Source organism: Olea europaea, unplaced genomic scaffold (assembly GCF_002742605.1).
Source record: "Olea europaea var. sylvestris unplaced genomic scaffold, O_europaea_v1 scaffold915, whole genome shotgun sequence".
Taxonomy (NCBI): Eukaryota; Viridiplantae; Streptophyta; class Magnoliopsida; order Lamiales; family Oleaceae; genus Olea; species Olea europaea.
In genome coordinates this window covers 41,084-67,102 of record NW_019267631.1, presented here as the reverse complement: position 1 = coordinate 67,102, position 26,019 = coordinate 41,084, and the positions used below count along the sequence as shown (strand labels likewise).

The 26,019-nt window shown below is 36.5% G+C and overlaps 2 protein-coding genes across 2 annotated transcripts; both read right to left on the bottom strand.

The window, feature by feature from the left end:
- Positions 1-219: 219 nt before the first annotated feature.
- Positions 220-11,754, bottom strand: LOC111392304 (enhancer of mRNA-decapping protein 4-like). Its single transcript, XM_023017617.1, has 12 exons — positions 10,591-11,754; positions 10,067-10,116; positions 9,840-9,996; positions 9,504-9,722; positions 6,181-6,309; positions 4,262-5,893; positions 3,224-3,583; positions 3,015-3,134; positions 2,039-2,209; positions 1,736-1,900; positions 1,475-1,600; positions 220-822 (listed from the first exon to the last, which is right to left on the bottom strand). Exons 1-12 carry the CDS (start codon positions 11,491-11,493, stop codon positions 514-516), a joined length of 4,341 nt encoding a protein of 1,446 aa, XP_022873385.1. The 5' UTR covers positions 11,494-11,754; the 3' UTR covers positions 220-513.
- Positions 11,755-12,751: 997 nt separating this feature from the next.
- On the bottom strand, positions 12,752-24,277 carry LOC111392299 (WPP domain-interacting protein 1-like). Its single transcript, XM_023017612.1, has 8 exons — positions 24,148-24,277; positions 21,980-22,089; positions 21,818-21,901; positions 21,644-21,714; positions 21,454-21,537; positions 20,277-21,358; positions 13,420-13,516; positions 12,752-13,317 (listed from the first exon to the last, which is right to left on the bottom strand). The coding sequence occupies exons 1-8, from the start codon at positions 24,275-24,277 to the stop codon at positions 12,954-12,956; spliced, it is 2,022 nt and encodes a 673-aa protein (XP_022873380.1). The 3' UTR covers positions 12,752-12,953.
- Positions 24,278-26,019: the final 1,742 nt, after the last annotated feature.

Sequence of the window (26,019 nt, the reverse complement as noted above, 5' to 3'; positions counted from 1 at the left end):
CCCAGAATCACCGCTCCACCAGCACCAGTACCCCAACAATCAATACCCGCAATTACAATTACTTTTAGCCCTTGCATGGTTTTGATAAAAATTATGGTTCCAATGAAAGATGCACTTAAAAATAATTTTAAAGAAAAAAATGAAAGCCAATCATGGGCTTATATTATCCTCAAATTCAGCATAGACGACATAGCACACTGTGCAAAGTGCACAAAGCAATTCTGCAAACTGGGGAAAATCACAACTTCATATAAAATTGCAAAGGTAAGTCATACAAGTACAAAACTGCACATTATCCAAACAAATTACTATCAGAAAATACCCAAAAGTCCACTCAAACATCTACACATTTCAAGAAAGAAAGGGGAAAACCAAAGAAATCGAAAAAAAAAAAAAAAGGTTCAACTTTACACGCCTTATTCCCTCGACTTGAAACTCTCTAGAATTTTGTACAAACATTTCGAATCCACCACGTCCTCTGTATTTCTCTTATCCCGGTGCTTTTACTTGTAATCATTTACTGGTCATGAGCATGGAGTTTATGACATGCATGATCAGCCGAATTTTGGGAAGCTCGGAGCCATTAGTGGTCGGAAGGTTGCGATGGTGGTTCAATACTTGATATACTTGCTCAAATATGGGACGGACGTGCACCACAATCATTGGGTCGGTCGGATTTATGGCAGAGAGAACCTCCCGCATCCATGTTAGTTTCTGAGGTGTCTCTTTGCTAATATCGCAAGACAATTGTTGCAGAAGAGAGAGGAGAACACCTTGGCTCAAAGGGAGGGGATTTATCGATAAAATTCCAGGTAAATCAACCTGGTAGAACAGAAAAGAGCATTGTGGCAAAAACTAACATGCAAACAGAACTTGGAAAAACAAGAAAGCAATATGGGATTGCAAAGCAGGAAAATGCACGAGATATTGAACTTCCACAAAAACAAGATGTGAATTTGACTTTTTAACTGTAACAAATACACTGTTTAAAGAAGGGAATTAATTTTACACTTCCCAAAGAATAAAATCGAGGAATTTGTCTGAAGTCCACATTGTTCCAGAATCTCCACCAAATGTCAAACCCAAACCCGGATAGAATTCAGCAAGCACCGTCACAGGTGTCAAAATTAAACTAAAAAACCCTTTTCAAATGACATAAATTTACCTTAGCATTTGTCAAGTGACAATGCGATGTAAATGCTTAACCATGTCTGAAATTTAACAACCACGCTACATGTACAGTTCTTTTTAACAGCTTCTTTGACAGACGCTGAGGTGCTCTGTCAAGACATTTTTGTACAAGTAGCTTAATTCAACATCTAATTAAGAATAGTAACATTTAGTTCATTACTCTACTCAATAATTTTCTTCTTAATATATCAGGCATGAAAAATCCGGATCTTAAACACAGCAATGCAAAGCACAATTCATAAAAGCATATCTGAGGCTCAGAAAACAGCATAGTAGAACCAACCTGAGAGCATAACCACGATACAATAGAAACATCACTCCTTTGAAGGGCTGCAGTGAAAGCCTCCTCATATTTACGCTCAGCAATCAATCTTGAAAGCTCTTTCGTTGGATCAAGAGGTACCTCAAGCTATTGAAACAGGAAATTATCAATTCAGAAGGCATAGCAACTATAAATACTTTTGACAGCAGCAAAGAGAGCTATCATTTCAGATCGCAATGTCTTTTACCAAAACGCCAAACAAACAAGGAGAATAGAGCAGACCTTCTCATGGAGACCGCCCAAGGGACCATTACTGAGTTGGCTAAGCAATGGATGATTTGGTACTTTAGAATTGGCACCAGCAACAGCTAATGCTAACAACTTTCTTTGACCGTCAAGTAACTCACTGCTTAAAGTATTCATGGCCGATGCTGAACTAATAGCATCCTAAAACAAGTAGAGTGAATTATTAGGGTATATGGATAACAAACTAAAGAAACCACCAGGACAACCGACTAACTGATTGGGTTATCAACTTCAAACTACCAAGAGAAACAAAGATGCAGAATCAGCTAAATTATGTACCCTTAGAGCAATTGCCAGTGGTGAATGTGAAGACTCAAAATGTTGCTGAGCTGTGGCGGTATGTTCAACTATTCCTTTCTGAAAAGCAGCATCAACTTGCTCAAACATTGCTCTGCATGACATCTCAAAAGCAGGTACCACAGAAGCTTCCAAACTAGATTTCAAAGCTTCCTGCATTATACCACCAAAAAAAAAAAAAAAAAGGTATATCAATCAAAGTTGTCCAGATTCATTAGGCCACACTAGCGACGTCCACATCCAATTACCAATTCTTATGATGTGCAAGTCAGTGGCAAGGGGTCAAGATAGGAGAGAAAGAGGAGAGGTTTACCAAATTATCATGTAAAATCAGGAAGTTCTGCTCACTTTACCAAATTGACAAACCAAATAACATAATTCTGATCCAAACAGAAAATATTAAAATATAAAGCAACAGAAAGAATGGGCTGATTTTTATCTCCAAAAGAAATTTATTAGTGTGTTTCTCAAGAAAATGTTGTTGCAGCGGGATTGCTGCACAGACAATGAAATTATTCTTTCCAACTCAAAGAGTATAAAAGGTAGGTATTGTGGCCAGCAGACGCATATACAGACATCAGAGTGGAAAGAAACAACAAATAAGGTACAACTGATAACACAACAGAAGCAATTCCAAAAAATAATTTGAAGTCTTTCTACAAGCATGCATATTATGCTAATTTAGTTACTTCCATTGTTTTTCTACTCTTTCCAACGTAGAATGTACCCAAATAAGAGCATCATTTCACAACACAACTAATTATTTATTTATCAGACTTCTTGGTTATACCCTCAACAAAACAACACATTGCAAACAAAAGCCCTCATTATTTTGACATGCATTTTCTTGCCTTACATCATTTTATGGAGAGCAAAAAAGGAAATTAATTGTTTAAAGCTCAACATCATGACAACAGACATCAAAGTGTTGTTTCAAAATTTCTACTTATCTCTTTACCTGAAGTACTTGCTTGCCAGAAGTTTGGAATTGAGTTTGGATTTGCCTAGCAACTGTGGCTTCTAGTTTAGAGCTGACCGATTTCTCCAATTGATTCACAGCTTTATCATTCACTCCTTTCTGATAACATGAAATCCATTAGGATCTGGATTACCATTAGATAACAACAGAAGACAGTCAAACGAAGATATAAAATGGGAAATTCTAACCTGGAAGGCCTCTGTGATTGATGTGGATACTGTTTTCTCAATAGAGGGAATAATTGTGCGTGCTACAGCTTGTCCAACTGCCGTTATTTCTTTCTTGAAAGTTTTCTCAACAATTGATGGCAAGTCCATGCTTATGCAATTATTTATCATATTTGTCAGTTGCTGTGTATGATCCCGTGATGCCTTTTCCTGTTTTGCAATCTCTTCCTGAAACCGAGCCCACATAGCATCAGCATTGGCCTCAACAACCTTCTCCATCCTTCGTCCCAGTGCTGCCTCAAGTCTTCTGCCTTCTTTGGTAACTGGGACAGCAACCATCCCTGTCATCTGCTTCTGCATGTCTTTTTGTGTAGCAACAAGCTGATAAAAAAGAGGGTAAGGGTGAGTGTGCAATTTTTCACAGACTACAAAATATATCGTGGACAATTACTTTTGGTCGCTAATATATACTAACATATATGCTATGTGATGCACAACCGATAAAACTTTAAAAAGAGAGAGAGAGAGAGAGAGAGAGAGAGAGAGAGAGAGAGAGAGAGAGAGAGAGAAAAAAAACAAACCCAAAGAGAGAGAGAGGAAAAAACCAATCCCAATAATCTTGGGTCTGCAATTGGCTCAATGTAAGACAACTAATTAAAAATGATCCGGCACTATGACAAGAAGGGTCTGGCCAAAGGATTGCATAAAATTTCTTGGGAAGAAAAACAAAATTTCAGTTCAAAAACAAAACCTGATTCCAGGAGAAGAAATTACTTGAGCCCAGAATAATGATAGGTCAAACAATTACATAAATAGACAATTCAAACAAAATATGCATACTTTCCAGACCAAAACAAACTACGAGGTCGAAGAGGATATAACAGCTCCGAAAGACCCAAGTATTCAGAATGATGTATTTATCAAATACATCCCTCTGGTATACTTGTTGTAAGAAATAAGAATAACATCAGTCCCAAGTATAATAATGAAATTATATTTGTATACGGTGAAGAAAAAATACAGAAGCAAAGTTCGAGAGATAAGCTCCAATTAAATAACCTGATTAAGCATCTCTTGCATGGACAAAACTTGTGCAAATGCAGTTTCTACAGAAGGATTGCTTGAGTTGACGCCTGGTTCATTAGAAGAATCTGTTGAATTGAAAGCACTAGGTGATGGTGAAGATGGGCTTGATCCTTGAGTACTTTTTCCCTTGTGTTTTTTCCCTTTTGTACTTGGCACAGGTGGTTGCTGAACTGGCATAGGTAATGACGAATCGGCAACCTTCTTAGATACTTCCTTTGTAGAGTCATGGACTTCTTCATCTGGAGTTGAAGGTTGGGTTACAGACTCACTTCCACCAGTCCCATCTAACTGTCTAGTTTCCTCTACTATATAAGTATCAGCTGGTAATGCTTGACATTCTCGAGCCATGTCAATTCCTAGATCAGAGGCTTGAGAATAAAAGGATTTCTCCTTGTTCTCTGACCCAAAATTGTGAAGTTCTTCTTGTGAACCAATATCATTATTTTGAGCAAATATTGTATCACCTACAACTTTGACTTCCACCTCCATATTTTGTGTATCATTGCTAATTACCACATCCTGAATGTTTAGTTCATGATCACTTTTGGGTTCATTAGCACGGTTCACTTCAGAAGATGAACTAGCCATCAATATCTCAGAAGGAGTTACCAGATGAGTGGGGTGCTTAAACTTACTATGCTGCTCAGGAGACGAGGAAATATCATCTTGAGAAATTTTATTTTCATCATTGATCGGATCACCATCCATTAAAGTACCATCAGACGATTTTGCATGAACAGCATCCATTTGTCCGTCAACTGAATATTCGACAACTTTAGGATCTGCATCACGATCATTCACCACAGGAACAGGCTCAAAGCAGCTTGACGGACTTCTAAAACCAGAAAGTTCCCTGGACAACCTGGGGCTCGAAGGAAGTGGAGGTGAAGCAACAGAAGAAACACCAGCAATATTAGTCACTAGAGATGAAGGAACTGGTTTGATTTCTATATTCGGAGTAGAGAACTCTTGTAAGGTGTGTGACTCAGCAGAAGCAGCACTGATGGGGTATCTCTCCGAAGATGCATTCTCTGAACCATTTTCACGCTCAGATGGTTTTGTTGTTGAACTAGACAAAGGTGTTTCAGTAGATTTATTGCCAGAAGGCCCCAAATTGGCAAGCCCTTCAATAGTACTAGAATCATTTGAGATGCTAGAGTCCAACTTCTCAAACACCATATTATCCATTGGGGGTGGCAGGCATTGTGATAAGTCCAAAGCATACTGCTGAATAGCCTGAGTCTGGACACAATACACCTGAACAATCTGTTCACCATGAGGTAGTACTTCACTCGTCCCAGTAAAACTCAGTATTGGCATAGTGACAGTGAATTCTGCTATGTAATCCATTCGGGTTGCTGCTGGGTTAGGGCCATATTCTAAGTGCACAGCATATATAGCATTCCTTTTGGCATTTGCCAGCAAAAGAAGACCAGCGTGTGACAAAGCTACAACTTGATTAAAGAACGCTTCTTCTACTTGCATCTCCGCCGAACTCTTCAATTCCAATGTCTGAGTACAGCGCCACGATTCAGCCTCGCTAGGAAGTAACCACCCTTCTTCACTTGAAGATGCCCATATCTTCAGTTCCCGATTCAAAGGACCCTGAACGTATCCTTAAGAAGTCAAATGCAGTAGATACAATTCAGAAGCAACAGCACATTTGACATAGTTAAAGACAGAAACATAAGAGATGAAATGAGTCAAAGAGTAGAAAGCAGACTAGCATACACAAATAATTATCAATTCATTGGCAACAGCAAAGTTCTCTTTTATAATGCTGTTGATGATAAGGGGCCCCTCAAAGAATAGGAGAATTTTAAATTGCATTACAACTTTACCCCAGAATATTTAAACAATGTACTAAAAGAAAGATATTCTGATGTGTGTACCCCAGTAATAAGTATGATGTGATCTGGGCGATTAGGAGCAGCCAAAAATGTGACAGAATTAACAGGTTGGCTGTCATGTGGCCGGAGAACTGCAATTGGTAGGGACTTGCGATCTTCCCAAATCTTTATCTGCAATCACAAGAAGAAGTGAGTGAAAGACTCACAAAGTGTTTGTCCAACTATTCCAAGTATGTCTGCAGAATCATGATATAACCAAAGCATGCATACAATGGTCATCCAGCAATTCAAATCAGGAGACATTACCAAAATCAGTGACAATTACAAACGCCACTTATCCACTGGTTCTAAGACAATATCTCAGGGCCCATTTCAATTGCTTAATCAGAAATGCTAGATTTATCAACTTTAGATCTGGTGAGATGTCAGCAGCACGACAAACATTGACTCATTATCAGGTTACCATTCCTCGAAATCATGAAAATTTGGTTATCTTTCAACAAATTTCATAGTCATTATCTGAATGATCAAAATCATGTTGTGTAAACCAAAATGAACTAGGTCTTTTTCGGACAGTAACAAAGATGGGCAAACTTGCAAATAATTAGAACAATTAATTTTAGGGAAAATGATAGGAACAGATTTTATCACTAAAGCCACAGTTGTATAGAGGTCCAGCCAAAAGAAAAATGCTGACAAGGAAAGAAAAGTTCACAAACCAATATAGTTAAGTTACAACATCTGAACATTGGCCTTAATATCCCACAGAAATGTTCTTTTACACATCACCAGCTTCACATCTTACGACATACTCAGGTCAAAATTAATTGTCAAACAGCAGAACAAAAGTGGTCTTGCTATACGTTGTGGTAGGATTCTAATTGCAGTTTGTGAACAGAGATTATGTTGCTGTTATTGATTGAAGAAAACGAAGAAAAATTACAAAAACAGATCAGAAACAATAGCCATTTGACAGGGCTAAACTCTCCTAAAGTTTCTACTCACTTCATATCCCCCCTCTTCACATTTATAGACCTTCCCTCTATAGCACTATTACTTATTTCTCCCTCTACTCACTGATTAGAGAACATTCTAGAATAATAAATGACGTGGCTGCAACTATGTTTGTATTGTTGAACCGGATAGGGGAATATCATTACCCGTCACCCCAAAATCCACCTTGTCCTCAAGGTGGAAGTTGTTGGATTGGTCAATTCATCATGAAACCACACCATTTTCCTTGCAAACACTCCTATAATGGTCCCCATGGAAAAGGAACGTTTCAACCCTCTGAAATGCATGGACTTACTTAATCGAGCAATTATCATAAGTATAATATCCAAGGCAACTCCATAGCCCGTTGGCCCTATCCACAAATTGTCCCAGTTTTGAACCTGATGATCCGGAAAATACATTGTAGCTGATCGGACCCCTTTTCACTGCCAGTATTGAACGCCTTATTGTGGGTGCTGTAGATTTTTGAATTGTGGTGAGTGTTTGGCAGATATAGTAAACTGTCTGGAGATAATTTTAGTGAGGGTTGGGATTTAAATTTCGGCTCAATTGATTAAAGAAGCCGTGTCTGAGAAGACTAATGCTGTGAAGGTTGGGCCTTATGTGTGGGTTATGGATATTACTTCTAATTCTATATGGATTTAGGTTTGGGTTATAAGTATTAAGTTTAGGTGGGCCATAATTGAGATAGGCTAGCTTCCTTATATTCCAGTCTTTAACCCCTTGGCCCAACACCCTAATTTGGCCCAAACCTTTAGGATTCAACATTTTAACCTCAGCCCCTATCATGGGTTTTAGCCCACTCACCAAATCACGCTCCAATCCCTCTTCTAGTGATGACGGCATGGGAGCTGCTATGATTTCGAATAGCCTCCGGTCCTCCCTGCAATTCTGGTCGCCTATTGCAGCTTTGATTTCCTCATATTTAGGTGAAATTTTAGAGATAAGGGTTGGTAACGCGAAATGGCTTCCGTCCGTTTTTCCTCTCTTCCTTTGCTCCACCAACGAAGACTTCTTCACCTCCATCGGTTTTTTTTCTTTGTAGGCTTTTGATCATGGAACATTCTCCCCTCTTTCCTCTTCCCAGTCTCATGGGCTTGGAGCTTTTCATCAGAATTCATACGCAGCGATTCTATCACCACAGTATCTCCTTTCCCCATACCCGACTGTTTACATGATGGAAATTCCTCAACCATGGAGACCTCCTTCCTGCAAAATCGAGCCAGCATCAAACATTTCAATTCATCCCATGTTCGCATCGGTTGTAGTTGATCTACCTCCTGAAACCATTTCCATGTTTCCCAGTCAAAACAGGATGTTGTCGCTTCTATTTTCTCTGCCTCCAGCAATTGGTTCGTGGAGAAAATCTCCTCCGTCCTAAAGATCCACCACTTGGTATTATCACCATAGAAAATGGAGATTATGAGTCGCCCTTGTGAATCCAAACCTAACTCCTCTTCTCGGTCTCTCTCTTCTAGTTGCCTTATCATTTTTTCCAATCGATTCAATATCAAGCCCCAACTCTCTTCCATTTCCTTGCTGAAATTTGTTGCCATTGCCCTAAGATCGTTGCTCTGATACCAATTTGATAAGATTCTAATTGCAGTTTGTGAACAAAAAATATGCTGCTGTTATTGATTAAAAAAAAAACGAAGAAAAATTACAGAAACAATAGCCATTTGAGAGGGCTAAACTCTCCTAAAGTTTCTACTCACTCCATATCCCCCCTCTTCACAATTATAGACCTCCCCTCTATAGCACTATTACTTATTTCTCCCTCTACTAACTGATTAGTGAACATTCTAGAATAGTAGTCGTCGTGGCTGCAACTATGTATTGCTGAACCGGATTGGGGTCTATCACATTGTACACAAGTTGAACTAGTGCAAGAATAAGTAACGAAGTTTAATTCATCATGTCAAGTGACTCAATGCAACCAAAAGTTGAAGTGAGATATAAAACGCAATCCTATGCGCTAAACAATACACTAGAATATGCAATTTAGCTCAGGATCTTGATATCTTCCCCATTTTCTTATTCTTCGTATCTTATCAACATCAAGTTGCTGGTCAGATTGCAATACCTTAAATTTAAATCTCACAACTTCCACAACAAAGTTTTAAGAAATTAAAAGTTCCGTTCGCTTGAATGCTCCAGCTCACTTCAATCAACTCTATCTGTCGGAAGCTAATTCTATGAAAATATAACTACCTTAGCCACATATATAGCATAGGCTAAACATAGTTTATATAAGAACTAGGCAAAAATTACTGTGTAAATCCCCATCAGTGTTCAACGAGATTTGACATAAAACAAGTTTAAGAGAGACTTCAGGGCCAAAGGTTCCAAACCGTGCCATCTACTGAGGCAGAGACCAAACGAGTGGTCATCCACTGGGACATGGATAAGTCGGTCACGTCTCCATCATGGCTACCAACTAGTTGAATCCCATGAATTAACTTGTCAATGGGACATTTGAGGGGTTCTTCTGCCGAAAACACTTCTCCTTTTCCAACTTTTGTAGTGTCAATCTTTAAAACATGCCGGCCAATTCCCACCACAAGAACTTCCTGCATGAGAAAGCATATGAGATTACTTCATCAAATAAATTGATGGATAAGCTGCCAAAAGAGGAAAGAAAATAACGGAGGTACACTAAAAAGCGTGGATATAGGAAGCTGGTATACTTGTTTATGACAATGCCAACAAACTCTTGGATGAACAGACTCCCATTCTCCAGTTATTTGAATGGCAATAACAATCTTTCCAGTAATTTGAGGCTTGTCTTCTTCATCTGGACCTTCGGTAATTTTCCACACATAAATCCGGCCATCAACGCTTGCACTATAACACACATATAGCTATTAGACAAACCAAAAGATGGGATTCACAAAAGTAACTGAAAGGAGGCTACCTAGCCAAAAGGTGGACATCCTCGGCAAAGAAATCCATGTCTGTGACCCTCTGAAAGAAAACACATTACTCCAGAGATAAATCAAAGTTAATCATGAATGCCAATTTAAATATCAACTAAAAGAAGACATATCCTATAAAATTACCACTTTGTGAACAACCACATTGTAAATTATAATGTCGATTCCATGTTTTCACCACCTATGAATACCAAAATACATTACAGAAAATAATATTCACCGGACTCTAAAAGGAATGAATTTATCCTATTAAAATTTGTGAAAATTTTGTGCAGAACATCATATTGAGAGCTATAGGAGCTTGCCATAATAAAGCTTAATGTGTCAAGACATATTGCACTGTGAAAAGAAAACCCAAGGCCAGTTTGACCACAAGGCTGAGCATTGGGATCCAAATCAATCAAACCAAATCAAGAATATAAACACTTAAATAACATAGTAAATACCTCATTTTGACTAAATAATAAACAGGACAAAACCACACTTGTTAAGGAAAAAAACCAACCTGAGATAGACCCTTAAGCAATGATCTCAAAGCAGTGTTAATATTTAGCACACGGATAGCGCCCAACTTAAGCCCATAACATATATAACTCTTGTTAACCGCAATCTGCCTGCCCACAACGAGACCTGGATCAGACCCATACTTTGTAATGGGAGTAACCTCAAGTTGAGGCTGCACCTCGCCGGGCAACCTCACATCTATATCATAAACCAGACGATCCCCGATCAAATGCCGCCCCTTGGGAAGCTTACTGCTTGGCATCCGCATCATGGCACCCTGATGTGGAATCCCAAGGCTAGGTCCCGAAGGCAACGAGTTCGCATTCTGGGGGACCGAGAAATCAGACCCTGCAGAGGAGGTTGGGTGGATTAGGGGCATTGGCATGACGGGTTGCTGCTGCGGGACATCAAGGGTGGAAGGCAACAAGGCCATCAGTCTCGGCCCATGATTGTTAGTTATTTGAGAATTTGGGGGGTTTTGGAAATTCTGGTGGTGTGGAGTATTAGGAGGTTGAACTTGGGGTTGGAGCGTGGGTGTGGGATAAGACATAGACCTCTGGGGGTTCATGTTAGTAAAGTCCGGGCGTGGTGGTGTAGGATTAGGAGTACTGTACATAGGGAGGTGACTGAAATACTGAAAGGGGGAATTCTGAGGTGCGTATGAGTATGTCCCACCACCAGAAACGCCGCCAGTAGGTGGAGGATAAGAGGCTGATGGGGGTGAGAAAGGGGAAGAAATCAAATTAGGGTTACTAATGCTAGTATTAATATTACTATTGGGGTTTGGCGGATTAGGGTTTGCAGTAGTAGTCGAATTGGGTGGTGGCGGAGTAGAAGGTTTCAATAGTTTGAACATATCAAACGGACCTCCGCCTGGTGGGTTCTGATTGCTGGCGGAAGCCATCAAATTCTACCCAATTACAATCACAAAATCCAAACTTGATAATTTACAGATACTAATGATTCAAAAAGGGATTCCGAAAGTGTATATATAGATTCTGTATGTATAGGTTGATTGAGAAGTATAAATTTGTGGGGTGGGGGAAGTGAGATCCAGTGGAAAATTGGGACCAGAGCCTGATTTGGGGGTGGGGTGGAGTAGATCAGATGTGTGAGTAGGGGACTGTTGGGAGACCAAAATGAAGAAGATGGCATGGAAATTATTATTTTTGAAGAAAAAGTGGAGTTTGATTTGATGATAAATTTTGTCGATTATATTATAATAATTGTAAATATGAAAAAGCATCCTTCAATTTCAAGATAATGTTATTTTGAACCACAAATGAAGTAAAATCATCGAGGTCAAACAAAGCTGGATTGGAACTTTTGAAACTTGACAACCGTATAAATTCTATTTGCGATAATTATACTTTCGTTCGGTATCAATTATACGTTAATTTTGTTTAACAAGATAAGTATACTCTTAAGTTAATTTCAATTAAGGTAATTGTGTCCAATTTCACAATGGTTAAATTGATGACGAGTCATTCGTCAAATGATAATGATCATTTCACGCAATTGTTAGTTGCTTACATGAGATAAGTACAATTTTAATTAAATAAATGACAACAAATTATTTATATCGTCACTTTAGCGACTTCAGCCACATCAAGTAATGAATTTGGACAAAATCACATAATTGAAATCAAATTCAAGTGTAATTATCCAATTGAACAAAATTACTTCTACAAAAATCTGGTTAAATGTGGTTAGAATAATGCCTATGTACGAATGAGAGCCATACACTTGATTGGTCCATAAAGTTTAGTATTACGTAACTAGAATTGATCTCCTCCCTTCAATTGATAAGATAAAAATTTCTCAATACTAACGTAACAAAAAAACTTTAATTATGGTTCTCTAAATTTATGACCATTTCAATTAACCATAATTAAAATTCTCTTATCACGCCAGCGGTAGGAATTTTTATCCTATCCACTATGGACAATATTGAATTGCATCTAAATAAAATCTACACTTATTTGACAAGACTGTCGTTGTGTACAACTCTCCTTGTTAATTGTGTGTAGTCATAACCGGTACAATCTCTTAACGACAATAAGTCATTTACAAAAAATTTCCAAGCCAATTTTCTATACTCATAAGCTCAGCGTTCTTCTCCTACCATTGAAACTCATTTCAACGTATGGCCAAAAACCATATAAAAAGGAAGTTATAATGAAATTAAAGTAGATAAATTCTATGCAGCAGAATCAGCTACTGTACGATGAAATGAAAATAAACCAACAAAAGTAGCTAATTCATTGATCTATATATCTACTTCTCAAGGAAATTACTACACATTGAAAAGTCCAAACGCTATTTTACAAAGAAAAGGGAGAAAGGGAAGACATTCCAAAATAATTAAGTCGGAACAATATCGGCATTATTTGGTGATGACCGGAAAATAGAGACTCCCAGTAGAATTACCAACAGTAGTAACTGTGTGAAGAAACATGAGGTGTACTTACAAACCCTTTTCCGCATCTTCAATGTCTCACCAGCACATGGAACGTCTTCAGAATCCACTGTGGCACTTGGAACATCTTCTGTATCTCTAAGCTCGTTGAGCATTCGGGTTTGCTGGGAAGCCCTAAAGTTTTGTTTTTCCAGAAGGGTAATAAGATCCACTGCAGCAACTCTCAACATCTGAGCATTTCTTGTTATTACCAGATATTCAACCTCGGCTTCGATCTTTTGCTTGAAAAGGTCCTCTAGTTCAATATCCCTGTCCAAGTTTGCTGTTTCATTTACCTCAGAGTGGAAGGAACGGAAAGAACTATTCACATGCTTGCAAGAGTGTAAATTATCAGAGGAGCTTGTTTCGTACAATTTTGGATCAACTGAAGTGAACTCTGAAGGTAAATCCTGAACTACTTCATCAACGGAGACATCTTCTCTCCCAATTTCCCTGAACTTCTGAACCTCTGTATAATCATATTGACTAATTCAGTAACAAAAATATCAAGCATGAAAAATGAACAATCAATTTTGTAGATCAGCCAAGGAAGTTTGCTGATCCACATTGTATTAATAGAGTAAAATAATATATCTGGTCTCCCACCAGATGAACAGATTAAACAGGTACAATCAAATAAAAATATAGAGACTAAGCGACAAAAATGGAATAACCAAACAAGTTCAAGACACCAAGTGCAGGATGGGCATGTACCTGTCAAAGAAAGAGAACAATAATGCCACAGATCAGAGTGGATTAAATGAGGCAAACATATCAAAGCTTCAGCATAAACCATTCTGAAAGAGAAGCACCACCTATAACATGCTGCCTAGATGTGATGGCTAACAGTATGAGCAATCTCACATACTTTTTTTTTACTTAATTTGTTTTATGAATATGAATTATTAAAGGTATATGTGTGAGACACAATCTACTAATTAATCTAGTTCTTAATCTATTTCTTTCAAATACCCACTATAAACATATCAGTGATCTCATTTTATAATACCTCGGGAGCTAATGAAACTATTTTAGTAAAATTTAATTGTCTCAATTCCCGGGGGATCAATGTATCTAGTAAACCAAAGTCATCGTTTAATAGCTATTTTGCTACTTATTCAATTGGAAGTCTTGATCCAATTCAAAAATTATGTTTCATGGTAAAGACAAGATAGACTCAGGCGTACTCTCTTAATTCATTATTCCAGTCTATTTAACATTCAAAAGGCAAGATAACTAACTTTGGTTGCCATAATCAGCCTGCCTCGAGAAGAAGCAATCAGGATTAGATGCAGCCACAATCCTAATACACTATCAGAACTAGGCTCTTCAATACCGCCACAATCCTAATACACTATCAGATCTAGGCTCTTCAATACATACTCATAGAAACAACAATAAAATCGCCAATGATATGTGAAGTAATTGGTATTATGGACAATTGTTGTTCCATTTTTTGCATAAGCACAGTATGAGGAGAATAAGGATGTGGATCTTAGATTTCGAAAAGATTAGGATTGAAGATAAGTTTGATTTAAAATAGATTTTAATGGTTTTATTAGAAAAGATTTTATCATTTGAATAATTGTTATTTACTGGAAGTTGTATACTTTATAAATAGGACTTAGAGTTTTATTATGCTTGGACTATTATTGATAGATTAAATATTGATATATTCTTCTCCCTAAATTCTTCTTGTCCTTCGATTTTTTATTTTTTTTCGTTTGAATAATTGTTATTTACTTTACAGTGCTCAGACTACAATTGATAGATTAAATATTGATAGAGTTTTATTGTGCGCGAAGTGTTTGCCAAGGTGAGGAAGGAGGAAAATCGCTGGAAAGTGATGATGAAGACAGTGATAGCTGGCAACATGGAGATGTCGGCACTCCTGTCATCTGGATTTGGAGCTTCTGGGTATGAAAATGGGCCTCCAACGTATGGGCCAAAATCATCTTCACTGGCAGGAAATGGGTCATGGGCTATTGGGCTGGAATTTAATAATTTTGGGCATTCTGCTGGATTGGGCAATTTTGGAGCCGTTGGGTCTTCTAAATTTGGATCTGCTAGATTTGGGCCTGGATTTACATATTCATCAAAAGGAGCAACTCATGGTTTAAACCAAAAACAACAAAAGGGACAGCCTTGGTGTGAACACTGTCGTAAATCGGGACACAAAAAGGAAACTCCAAGAAACAAAAAGGGAAGCATTCAACAATGAGCAGTTAGAACAACTCTATCAGATTTTTTCAAGCCTTCAAACTCCAAGTCATCTTTCCACACACAGTTCTTCGCGTTCATTAGCCCACAAAGGTAGTGTTCTAAAAGCCTTAAATATCTCCTCAAAATATAAAACTCCCTGGATTATTGATTCGGGTGCTTCCGATCACATGACAGATTCTTACCATCTATTTTCCTCACTCTCACCTTGTGCCAGCAATATTAAAGTTAAGATAGTCGATGGATCCCTCTCATCCGTTGTAAGAAAAGGAAATATTCGTATCTCTGAGTTTATAACTCTAAAATCTGTTATTCATGTCCCAAACTTGTCTTACAATCTATTATCTATCAATCAATTAACTAAAGAGTTCAATTGCTCCACTAAATTTTCTCAATCCACTGTGTATTTCAGGACTTATCATTGGGGAAAACGATTGACAGTACTAGAGAATATGAGAGGCTTTACTACGTTGACGAGGCCAACATGAGTAGACAATGTCAAACTGCCATTTTTATTCCATGTTTGTCTCTAGGGATAGCGATATTATATTGTGACATTGCAGAATGGGTCATCCCAACTTCCAATACTCAAAATATATGTTTCTGTCCATATTTTCGAATAAAACATCGTTGACTTTCAATGTGAAATTTGTGAACTTGCAAAACACCAACGCATTACTTTTCCAAAATCCTTATACAAACATCCCAACTTCCAATACTCAAAATATACGTTTCTGTCCATATTTTCGAATAAAACATCTGTTGACTTTCAATGTGAAATTTGTGAACTTGCAAAACACCAACGCATTACTTTTCCAAAATCCTTATAAAAACCATCGAAACCATTCACTATGATTCACAGTGATCTATAGGGCCCTTCACAGGTTTCTAACCGAACTCATACCAAATGATTTGTCACGTTTATAGATGATCATACTCGGGTTTGTTGGGTTTACCTACTAAAGGAAAAACTAAGGTCGATTCGATATTCATTAACTTTCATCAAATAATCCAAACGCAATTTCAAACACAAATTCAAATCTTACGAACAGATAATGGTACTAAATATTCCAATACCACTGTGCAAGACTATCTACAAATGCATGGAATAACCTATTAAAGTTCATGTGCCATCACCCCACAACAAAATGGGATTGCCGAACAAAAAAACATTCACCCTCTTGACATTGCTCGTACCTTAATGTTCCTCACAAATATGCCAAAAATGTTCTGGAGAGATGCTATCTTAACATCAACCTATCTTATCAACCGAATGCCTAGTCGTACTCTCTCCTTTGAATCACCTATTCAAAGACTTCATAATTTTTTCCCTAATTCTCGGCTTAACTCGAACATATCCCTCAAAGTGTTTGGTTGTACTGTCTTTGTTCACATTCATTCCCATCATCAGACCAAACTTGATCCTTGTGCAATTAAGTGCATCCTCCTCGGATATACACCCACTCAAAATGGCTATAAATGTTACAATCCAGTAACCAAGAAAACATTTGTTAGTCTTGATGTTACATTCTTTAAGAAAACACGTTACTTCCAAAAAACCTCCCTTCAGGGGGAGAATCTGAGTGAAGATTGGTTCCTAAACTTTAATATCTTTGTCGAGCCCACCAAAATCATTGAATCTATCATACCACCCTATTCTACCATGCCATGTATAGAGAACTTGTACTTAGGTAGAGATATAAAAAAACAAAATAACGAGGAGACGTTAGTTTACTCAAGAAGGCCAAAATCAAAGGAGAATCCCACATTTAAAACACCAAGATAATTGTAACCGATGATGGCTCCAGATGTTCACACGTCTCATGAATCCGAACCTCCAGACATAGACCTACCTGTTATTCTCAGGAAACAAGCTCGGTTATATACTTTCCATCCTATCTCAAAATTCATATCTTATAATGTTATATCTACAAGATTTTGTATTTTTACATCTAATTTTAATAGTACAAAAATTCCAATAAGTATTCAGGAGGCTTTGAAAATTCCCAAATCGAGGGAAGCAATAATGGAAGAAATGCGGGCCTTAGAAAAAAATAATACATGGGAGTTGATGGATCTATCGAGAATGAAGAAACCCGTGGGTTGCAAATGGATTTTTAATATGAAGTATAAATCTGATGGATCAATTGAGCGATATAAAGCTCGTCTGGTTGCAAAAGGATATATCCAAACCTATGGCATTCACTACACAAAGACGTTCGCACAAGTGGTAAAGTTAAATACAGTTCGGGTCTTATTGTCTGTGATAGCTAACTTCGACTGGCCTCTTCAACAACTACACATTAAAAATACATTTCTAGATGGAGAACTAGAGGAAGAGGTCATCATGACTTCACCACCAGGATTTTATAAAAGGAATGAGGAAAATTGAGTCTGTAAACTCAAGAAATCATTGAATGGCCTCGAACAATCACCGAGAGCATGGTTTGATAAATTTGCAAGGGTGTTGAAAGAACAAGGTTATCAGCAAGGACAATCAGATCACACTATATTCTTCAAAGAATCAGAAAAATGGAAAATCAGAAAAATGGGAAGAAGACCATTTTAATGGGATACATGGATGATACAATCGGGAGACAACACAATTGAGATGGAAAGACTTAAGAAAGGTCTAGCAATTGAATTTGAAGTGAAAGAATTGGGACAAATGAGATACTAAGATCAAAAAAGGTATTAGCGTGTCACACAGAAAATATATCCACAACCTCCTGATTGAAACAAGCATGCTTGATTGTAGGCCATGCGACACACTTATAGGAAGGAGAACAGAAGTGGGTGGAAATCCAGTTGAGAAAGATAGATACCAAAGACTAGTTGGAAAATTAATGGACCTAACTCATACTAGACCAGACATAGCTTTTGCAATAAGCGTGGTAAGTCAACATATGCACTCACCAAAGGAAACTCATACGGAGGCAGTATGAATATTTACATATGCGGATTGGGTAGGCCCCACAGACGATAAGAGATCAACTATCGATTACTGCACTTTCGTGTGGGGAAACTTGGTAACTTAGAGAAGTAAAAAAAGAATGTAGTGCCAAGAAGCAATGTAGAAGCGGAATTTAAAATAGTTGCCCAAGGAATATGTGAAGCACTATGGCTCAAGAAACTCTTAAAAGAACTACAAGCCACAGTAAAGTTTCCAATCAAGATTTATTGTGATAAGTGATAACAAAGCAACCATCAATATTCCCTATAATCCAGTTTAACATGATCGAACTAAATACATTGAAGTAGATATACTTCATTAAAGAAAACGTTACAGATGGGGTTATTTGCATGACATATGACTCTACAAAAGAACAAATTACAGACATGTTTACGAAAGGACTACCTCGACAAAATTTTGAAGACTTTATTTGCAAGTTGAATATGGTTAACATTTACCATCCAACTTAGAGGGGAGTATAGAAATCCTATAGATTGCATTTTAATTTATTTTTGTACCATATTTAGATTTTTCACATATTTTTTTTTCCATAATTAAATAGACTGTAATTTGGTAATTTCCATCCCTCCTTATTTAGGAGACTTCTTTCCTCTCTCCCTTATCCCACTTGTACTATAAATTGAGAGGTATACAATTGAAATATAGACAAGAAATATAGAAAATTATTCTTGTATTCATTGACTAATCACTAACTTTTACGAGTGGGTCCGACTTTGACAATAATTTGGCATGTACAATAGCAATAAAAAAATTACAGTGAACAAAGTTATCATGTATGTGAAAAAGTCCATATTTCCTAAATTCTGCAAATAAAAGCTAGATAGAGACAAGATTTATGCAGTATTAACATCACAAACATGGAGGAATAATAACGAATTTTTGTAGTTATAACATTCTGCAAATCCGTGGGAACGATAATAAGAGCATTGTGACATAGTATAACATACAAACAATAGATATTGCAATAAATCACAATGATTTTGAACACCATCAAATTCCATATACAAAAGAATATTAAGAGATAAACATGATTTTCTTCATTAACCAATACTTTTATTTAACAAAGACATTCTTCAAAATTATATTCCTGGTAGGACGCTCCTATAATCAAAGTGGACATACACAAATGAACACACAAAACACTAATTGGCATGCCAAAGATCATGCACTCCATTTATCTAACATAAGTTTTTCGAACCTACAAATACTATTTTGAATGAATTTGTTCCAACATACGCGTGAAGCTACAGGGATTTGCATAATCCTGAGCAGCATTTCTTTTTATTCTTGGAATATTCTCTCAATAAATATTTAAAGCTATCTCCAAATTGAAGAAATGCATAGTCTATTAAATGGACGTAAATGATTCAGGCATCCAGGCAAGGTCAGGCATTTACAAGCTAATGATAGCAAATCACAGCTTTTAATTCTACATCAGAAGAAAAGGATAAAAGCAGTACAAGATCATATACTAGGAATACACTCGAAGAACAAATATCCCGTAACCTGTTTAATAAACTCATCAATTTTAACCTTAAACTGATGCTTTAAAGTGTTCAGATAAAAAGAATAGAGTTCATCCTACTATATTTAATGTTTAAGCCCCCGTTTGAGCCACATTATTGAAAAATGAGAATGAAAAATATAGTGTTTATGGCCCCGCACAAGAAATAAAAAGTCAAATATGATGGCTTAATGTGATTGATAACGGTCATATTTTTCATTTTAATGAGGAAATAGTGGGGCTCAAACAGGGCCTACATATTTAACCATCTCTGGGAGATGAACTTCAAATTTTCCCCGAAACAAGCTATACAATCCACATAATCCCACTCTCTTGGTTCAGATATTGTGACGATAACTTAAAGCCGTCTTCATATTATGCAAACTGCATGTCATGCAAAAAATTCCCCATGCCAAATTATCGTTTTTACTATCTTATAATTGCAAACATAGAGTTTATGATATATAAGAAGAAAATAATTATGCAAACCGGGAAATGATCAAACGAGGCAAAGGAAGAAGGTGCGCCCACCTTTTTCAAGTGCTTCTTGTGCTGATTGAAGTGCAAACACGGATTCAACTAGAGGATCAGAATCTGTTGAGTTCTCATGGTTCTCACTTCTTTCTTCTTTAGCCTCCCAAGATGAGTCGGCAACTAAATCTTCACGAGAGACGTCTTCAAATCTTCTGTCATTGTTCCTGTCATAACCACCTCGAATCCCATCCCTAACTTGAAGTTCACTGGCCTGAACTTCATCACCATTTGCTTCATCATAATTCATCAATCTTCCACTTAGAATCCCATTAATTGTTGCAGTGTTATTTCCCTGCATAAGGGCATAGTTGGAGCTTCGAGAGTCAGATTTCATGTTGGATTGAGAATTTTCCTTCTCGATTTTGAAACGTTCCCCTTTAGCCTTTTTACCGGTCTCAATGCGTCCCTTTCCCTGCTGACCACGCACAGTGTTGCCCAAATTCTTTCCACTTGGACTCCTAATCTTGCTCCTATCACGCGGAAATCCTGCAACTACCGGCATCTCATATCTTGCCCTTGGAGCACTGGCCGCCGTGGAGGACTTGCTACTCCGATCCTCACTATTCTCTGAATCGGTACCAGCAGCAAAGGTTGGTCCAATGGCCAACCCATAATCACCAAGCATAGCAAAACCATCCAAATTCCTCGCCACAGCATTTGTTGATGAAACAGACCCCTCACCTTTTTGGTTCCTGTCATACAAAACTTGCATCCGTTTGCTCGAATTTCCACCTGAATTTGACAAATCCTGCATAACCATCTTGCCAGTGTCAGCACTACTGTTTCCAACCTTATTGGGGTCCCTCTTGATCCTTTTCCATTTCTTCAATCTATTTCCTTTCTTCATTGTTGCATGGGAAGGTAACACTTCTAGTTTCACATCCGTGGCTGCCAAATTCACCAAATCTCTAACTTCAGTTCCCATTCCCTTACCCTTGGAAGATAACTCGTTAGGATAATTATTTTCCACCACACCTCCGTTGTTCTGAAAGTTGGTTTCATCACCATTTACCAATTTCTCTGAGCCAGAGATGGTACTAATTGCATCATTATCTTCCCCAAGTTCAAGTCCGGATATTCTTAAATGCCAAATCAAAAATGGAAAGTAAAGGGAAAGCCCTTGAAATGAGAATTTCAAATTTTGACAGGTTGAATTAAAAACTAACAAGCATACCTTGGGAGCTTTAGGGAATTGGAAGGAATCCTGAGTTGCAATACAGATTTGGAGATATATGGTCGGAAAATTAATTTTTGATTTCTGAATAATGATAGGAAATAATATAAAAATAATTGGGGAAAAAGTTGGATTATTATAATAGAAAAGACAAGGTCGAACCTGGAAGGAAATGGCGAGGGGGGTCCACAGCCAATGAACAAGGAGGTAGCCTTCACCCATTGACTGGCTGCTATCAAAAATTGGGCGACAGCTCTTTTCCTTTATTCTTAAATTCCAAATCAAAAATGGAAAGTAAAGGGAAAGCCCTTGAAATGAGAATTTCAAATTTTGACAGGTTGAAATTAAAAACTAACAAGCATACCTTGGGAGCTTTAGGGAATTGGAAGGAATCCTGAATTGCAATACAGATTTGGAGATATATGGTCGGAAAATTAATTTTTGATTTCTGAATAATGATAGGAAATAATATAAAAATAATTGGGGAAAAAGTTGGATTATTATAATAGAAAAGACAAGGTCGAACCTGGAAGGGAATGGCGAGCGGGGTCCACAGCCAATGAACAAGGAGGTAGCCTTCACCCATTGACTGGCTGCTATCAAAAATTGGGCGACAGCTCTTTTCCTTTATTAATTCTGTTAAATAAATTCTGTATCTTTAAATTTATATTTGATTATTTTTAAAAGTAATTATTATTATTATTTTTTTTTTTTTTGGAGTAACACATAAATAAAATGTCGAATTTATATAAAGGGACTAACTGAAATACATATTTATAAATTGAATTATTATTTTTTTTTTGGAGTAACAGATAAATAAAATGTCGAATTTATATAGAGGGACTAACTGAAATACATATTTATAAATTGAATTATTATTATTAATTTTTTTTTGGAGTAACATGTCGAATTTATATAGAGGGACTTACTGAAATACATATTTATAAATTGAATTATTATTATTATTTTTTTTTTGGAGTAACACATAAATAAAATTTCGGATTTATATAGAGGGACTAACTGAAATACATATTTATAAATTGAATTATAGATTTTTTTTTTTGGAGTAACACATAAATAAAATGTCGAATTTATATAGAGGGACTAACTGAAATACATATTTATAAATTGAACTATAGATTTTTATTTTATTTTTTTGGAGTAACACATAAATAAAATGTCGAATTTACATAGAGGGACTAACTGAAATACATATTTATAAATTAAATTATAGATTTTTATTTTTATTTTGGAGTAACACATAAATAAAATGTCGAATTTATATAGAGGGACTAACTGAAATACATATTTATAAATTTGCTAAGTTAGCCAATAATTTTATATTCGATATGGAGTATGGAGACACTGCCTGAATTACGATTTTAGCATACATTTAGTGAAATAATTGTGAAATAAATTAATTATAACTTTATGAATTTATTATTATTATTATTATATTATATTTTATTTTTTTGGGTGAAATTAAGAGTTTTTTGTTTTGCAATTAATTAGCCGGCTATAGGTTTCAAGCCTATGAATTACATTATTATTTCAGACAGCATTCATTGTGAAATTATACTTATATAATCAATAGCTAATAAGCCACATATTTAATTAATGAAAAGCAAGATTATGCAAAATCGGTTGGAACTAGCATTACCATTGTCCGAGATCATTATTAAAACCAATAATATTTTTCATTATTTGTTATGGAAGTAGGCCTCTTTGACTTCAAAAGTAGAGCTGTTGGATTTTGCTACGAATTAAATGAAATTAACAAGAGATGAATTTAGGATCTCAGTTCGATTACTCGATCAAGATTTATATCCGATAATCCGTTAACAAAATGAAACAAATATGAATATAGTTCAATTCGATCTGATAACATCTTGATCCGAGTCGTTCTAATAATATAATATATTTTTTATATTTTCGCAAAATTTATTACACATAAATTTTTCCATTTAAAATTTTTTCCATTATACTTTACACATAATTTTCAAATAATAAATAATATTAGATAATAGATAACACTGTTAATTGAAATATTTGAAGAGATTTAATTTTTTTATTAATTAAAATAAGGTGAAAATAATAATTAACTTATTTTATAAATTAAACAACCAAATGAGCCAACATTTGGAGTTGCATTCATTATTTTCAACTTATCACTTCTAACATCAAATACTCACTAGGGCCAAAAATTGAGTAAAAAACTATCTGAGCCTTTTAATTCTAAGGCTTAGAGTTGATTAACATAAAATGTTTATCTTTTGAATTTTTTCAATTTCAAATTGGATATCTAATAACGTAATAAATCATATATGAATTTAATAATCAAATATTCGCTTAATCATTGGATCAAATCAAATAATTGTTTTTAATGGATCGGATCGAATTTGGACAGATCCGATCCATTTACATCCCTACTCAAAAAGTAGTTACTATTCGTGCTTACGAAATATGTTTAAAATTTTTACGTTGAAAGAATTACCTTTTTAGAAGTAAGTCAATAGTAAGATTCTTTTGTCTCAAAGTTAAAGAATATGTTTTCTAGAAACTTTTAAATCGTTCATATTTAGTCTTATCTAATTCAACACACTACTATTAATAAAATGGACACAATAGTGGTGACAACATGCTTGTGCTGCTCGCTAACCTCTTAAAGACCTATCAATCCTATATTTACCATACCGAATTCTAAGTAGAGCCCTCGAATCTTTAGTGGGGTGGGCGCATCATCCACGTGGGGCGCCCACCCAATGCCAAGACGCCACCTCGATGGTGACTCACACACCTCGGAGGGGTGTGATGGGCCACCCATCGAGGTGGGGCCCCCTGATAGGGCGGTCGCACCTCGTGATGGTTCGAGGTGCGACCGCCCTATTGAAGATTCTCTCATCCACTTTCACGTGCCAATACGCAGGTCTATGCCCGTTCATAGGGTCAACCGATAATTCTTTATGTAAACAATTTCAATTTTGTTGATGTTTAAAAGTAATCAATCCCAAACTTGGAAAAAAATAGAGTTGTTTATTTCGTAATTATTTTTATTTTGCTTTTTTAAAAATTTTTCTAAAAAGAAGACTAACGAGGCAGTTGAGCTAGGCCCTATAGAGGCAGGGCCGACCCCCTTGATCAATGGGACAGACCTGGCCTAACTCGTTGACCAATAAGCCAAATAGGGCCTCATTGTTGATGGGCTGTGTCTCGCTGCACCGTAGATGATGACACGTGGAGATTATTGTCAACGCAATTTTAACAATAAAATTTTTTAGTAAAATGTAATTGATTTTGATATTGCATCTTCTTTACATTAATGTACAAATTGTGTGCCAAACATCGACATTACTGCCCATTTACGACAAACAGAAAAGGTCTAAGTTCATCCTTCCTCTCCCATAGTATTTTTTCAATGTCTGAGCAATCCTTAGGATATGTGATTAGATAGAAATTATGCTTAATTTATTGCCTTTAAAATTCATTTAATATAATCTCACAACACAAGAAACAAAAGCTAGTATCCCAAACCTAAGACAAACCCTTAAACTAGCAACATTAAAATATGCACCATTTACACTCCTCTGCTTCTTTTTAAAGCATTTATACAACATTATATTGTCCAATCCTCATAGATCCAACCCACATATTGGATCATCCCATCTTAGTACACCCTCTTCATGAAAGAAAATGAGAAGATCATTTAATCTGTTCTTCCCGATTTGCCTTCTCGTATGTATTTTTATAGTCAAGTAAACTAAACCAATCAGTTTCAAGCTCGAAAAAAAGCGGATGGTTGTGGTAAGTTGACAAGCGCTGTGAAACTTTGCTTGGTTCAGCCTTGAAGTGTACTTTTGTTTATCTTATCAAAATGATGGATCAAAAACAGAAACTTTCTTGATTGGAAGATATACAGTTTTTGTATCTATGTTTCGATTTTATTTATTTATTTATTTTTTCCTATATTTGCATTGATTGTCTGATCCAGACATGAAAAAAATTGAGGTCTACTTTCGACTTTTTTGAGGGCCCACTGTAGAAGAAGATGATACATAAATTTCACATGTAGGATCTCCTGCTGTTTAAAAGTATTTACTGTCGCATCCATCTTCTGAAGAATCCTCTGTCATAGCCACACAATAAATTCCACCTGTCAGCATAAATTAGAGTTCAGTTTTTTATGACGCTAATCTGTCCAAAATGGTTTTAGTGAACGCTTCTGGAATATATGGTATGGGACTTCATCTGCTCCCAGTATCAAGCATTTTCTTGCCTTCTGAAAACCTTCGCAACATCGAAAACCACCAAAAGCAAGTTTTGTGCCCTCATTAATTAGTCAAACATGGACGAAGAAGCAAGACAGTCTGCAGAACCTCAAAAAGAGGTCCTGGCCGTTAATATCAAGTCTCTCACCATCAAGGTGGCAAGTGCTGGTAAGGAAATTCTAGCCGACAACGTCCCCTCAACTCCAAATTCACTTTCAAAGAACTCGTTTACAAATTTTCTTGCATCGTCTCCATTTAAGTCTCCACTCGTCGTCCCCCCCCCCCCCCCCCCCTCCCCGTT

Excerpts from the sequence above, each read along its gene's own strand:
- LOC111392299 (XM_023017612.1), bottom strand. The coding sequence starts at position 24,277 with ATGGGTGGCCCATCACACCCCTCCGAGGTGTGTGAGTCACCATCGAGG. Across the intron at positions 21,359-21,453 it reads AATTCCCTAAAGCTCCCAAG|AATATCCGGACTTGAACTTG; the intron begins GTATGCTTGTTA and ends TTGGCATTTAAG. Across the intron at positions 13,517-20,276 it reads ACAAGAAGCACTTGAAAAAG|AGGTTCAGAAGTTCAGGGAA; the intron begins GTGGGCGCACCT and ends ATGATTATACAG.
- LOC111392304 (XM_023017617.1), bottom strand. The coding sequence starts at position 11,493 with ATGGCTTCCGCCAGCAATCAGAACCCACCAGGCGGAGGTCCGTTTGAT. Across the intron at positions 9,997-10,066 it reads GATGTCCACCTTTTGGCTAG|TGCAAGCGTTGATGGCCGGA; the intron begins GTAGCCTCCTTT and ends TGTGTGTTATAG. Across the intron at positions 3,584-4,261 it reads TGCAAGAGATGCTTAATCAG|CTTGTTGCTACACAAAAAGA; the intron begins GTTATTTAATTG and ends CTTTTTTATCAG.